The 2,989-nt window shown below is 36.6% G+C and overlaps 1 protein-coding gene across 1 annotated transcript; it reads right to left on the bottom strand.

The window, feature by feature from the left end:
• Positions 1–830: 830 nt before the first annotated feature.
• LOC121965094 (integrator complex subunit 6-B-like) lies at positions 831–1,440 on the bottom strand (the record flags this gene model as incomplete). Its single annotated transcript, XM_042515261.1, has 2 exons — positions 831–982; positions 1,315–1,440. Coding segments are annotated over 2 exons (278 nt in total), but the record flags the coding sequence as incomplete, so codon positions are not given.
• Positions 1,441–2,989: the final 1,549 nt, after the last annotated feature.

Here is a 2,989-nt window from a genome sequence, read left to right as displayed (position 1 = left end):
TGTGCAATTGGTGTACATATATATATATATTTACATTTTTTTCCTACCCATTTTTCCTGGCACATTGTAATTTTAATATTATTTATGTTACTGTTTTGCACCCTAAATCATACTTGGCACCTTGTTTTTTATTATCTAACATTTTTATATTTTTATATTTGTAATTATTTTTTTTGCTTTTGGATTGTTCTTTCGCTGCTTATACTTCTTCGTACCTCATAACTGCTGTAACATTGTGAATTTCCCCACTGCAGCACTAATAAAGGATTATCTTATCTTATCGTATATATAGATATATAGTCCATGTTAACCATTTTTGTAAGTTATTGGTTTTGTTCTTTTAACTTAAATAAAATACTAATAAAAAAATTTCTGTACACCTGATGAAATAAAACACTGAGTCACTTGTGCTGCGACCTTCCTGCGCTGTACCTCGACTTGTTATATTGTTCTGTATATTTGGCCCGTGTAATTCTGTTTTATTACCTTCACTACTTCCCTTTTTGCTCCATTGTTATTGCAGAGGCTGTGTGACCTTTTTATGAAGAGTGTCCTTATAAAAAAAAAACCCCAATATATTCTGTATGCCACTCACTTTTTCCTTGTTGCATCTTTATTATATACAGGCTTTCACTGGGACTTTGTGCCTTTATTCTTTCTAAATAAAAATCTGGATTATGCTGCTGTTTTTTTTTTTTTAGTCCCTCAGGCACGAAAACGTGACAAAAGAGTCCAGATTGAAAAATACAAACACTGCTCTTTAAAAAGTATTATGAAAGATGCAGAGAATATAAATGTTCTCCTGTGATTAAACTTGTTTAGTTTCTTACCAATGTGGGGGAGTTCTGGTCCGGCCAGAAGGCCTCGGGGATGGGCCAGTGACCGATGGGGACACCAGTTTTCGGGTTGGGTCGTACGTAGATCAGCTTGTGACAACAGTGCCAAGCCTGTGGGCCAGACTTCACCGCCTCAACCGGAGCATCTGAACCGACACAGACAGCAACAGGAAGCTGACATCTCAGGAAAAAACAACCACAAGCGGTTAAAGAGAAGAAGGTGTTTGTGAGGTACGAAACACAACAGGATGATTTGGGTGAGCTGTAACAGTGTGTGGGCAGTTAAAATATGAAGGTTTCAACTGTGACATCCACCAGTAAAGAAAAGCTCAGAGGATAAAAAGAAAACACAGTGAGTGGGAGAGAGTGAAGAGATTTTCTACTAATCAAACAGATGCAGTGCAGCAGTTGTCAAAAGGTCTTTTAGAAATGGAGACAGGAATAAAATGTGGTTTAGACACGGGGAAGTGTCTCTTACCCTCTAAAGGAGGCGGGTCAGGCCCAGTTTTCTCAAAGTTTATCACCACTCCACTCTGGATTTTCTGCACTAGTGACTCCAGACACTGATTCAACATACGCTGAGAGAACACGCTGTAAGAACGACCTGTAAACACAGACACGCACGTTATATAAAGACCTGAAAATGTGAATAAATTAAACAGGAGAACAAAAGCTTTTAACTGAATCTGAATTATTCCATGAAGTATTGAATCTGCTTATTTAAGCTTTTCAACTGTCTTTAATAGTAACTTTTGTATTTTTCTTGGACTCAATTTTCCCATGTTTTTGTGTCTAAGTAACTAATGGAGACGGCAATTTTTAAAATTGGTCCAGTATTGAGCGAGAGGCCGACAGCCAGAAGCTACAAAACAGACTGCAATTTAAACATGTTTGCACGGTCAGCTTACATCAACTAAAATGCTTTTTTTGTCACTGACTGCATCAAATTGTTATAATAAGACTCTGAAAACATACAGAAAGGATCCAAAAGAGATAGACATTTTTGTTGAAGAGTAAGGTCCTTTTTTTCCAAACAGAAACAGCCCTGATATCGCTACTGTCAAACCCACCTGACTCCATTTAAATTAACATTAATTTTATCATCATAAAATACACTTTATTCAAAGTCCACAGAAACAAAATAAAGCTCAGAAAAAAATGTCTTTGTTCGTCTGACCACTGTTCAAAAAGTCACCTACTCTGGTTTGGTTGAAATAAACACTTAAATCACCCACTTAGCTGTGAAAATATTCTGACTCTATACACGCTTAAATGATTCTTTTGTTAACTGGAGTTTGGTACGGTTTGCCAACAGCAATTTTTTCACAATACCATAGCAGTCTCAGAAAATATCCAAGTTTCATGGTATCACAGAATTATTATTATCAGTCAAAATGACCCTTAAAAGAGTGAAAACTGAACGGTTAGTTTTGGTTGAACAAATTTTTATCACTATAATTACAGTCTTAAAACCCATTTTTAAAGGCAGTATGTAGGAAAAGATAAATGTGTGATTCTCGGTCCAACTGGATATTTTTTTGTTTTTTAAATCCCATATAAGCAAATGTAGACAGTATGATTATTGTCAACTTTCATATCTTAAAACCAGTATATCACTGCAGCTCTACTTTTAAGGAAGCATGAATTAATTTGTAGGACATTAGGAAGCAGTGGAATAAGCTGAATGAAAAATATTTTACATATATTCAAAGCTAAATTTATAAGTTGCATTATGCATCAGATCTGGAGAAACATTATCATTCATTTCACATCTCTGGTCACCCGCTGAATTTAAGACCAATATCCGCTTGATTTTGAGCTCCACTATCAAATGAGAAAAACATCTGACTCTTTAGATGCTCTAAGTCCTTCACCTGCTGGTCTCAAACTCTGTCTGCCGTTTGGTGCTGCTCATGTCATGTGTAGTTGGTTTATCAGAGCTTGTTAACAGGAAACAGCTACCTGCTGCTGCAGGGACGGAGGTTAAGGCTGAATCACACAGTAAATGGGCCATAAAAAAAATCCCAAAATACTGCACTATAAGAGGCTGGAAGGCTCCGGGAGCTGAGGGGAACCACGGAGAGCTGGGTCATAATTATAACGGTTTGTTAAAATGAGCGACCACTTTCACATAACACATATTCAGAGTAATA

Source organism: Plectropomus leopardus, unplaced genomic scaffold, assembly GCF_008729295.1.
Source record: "Plectropomus leopardus isolate mb unplaced genomic scaffold, YSFRI_Pleo_2.0 unplaced_scaffold18578, whole genome shotgun sequence".
Classification (NCBI taxonomy): domain Eukaryota; kingdom Metazoa; phylum Chordata; class Actinopteri; order Perciformes; family Serranidae; genus Plectropomus; species Plectropomus leopardus.
Note: the sequence above shows the minus strand (reverse complement) of the source record. Positions and strands in the feature narration are given on the sequence as shown.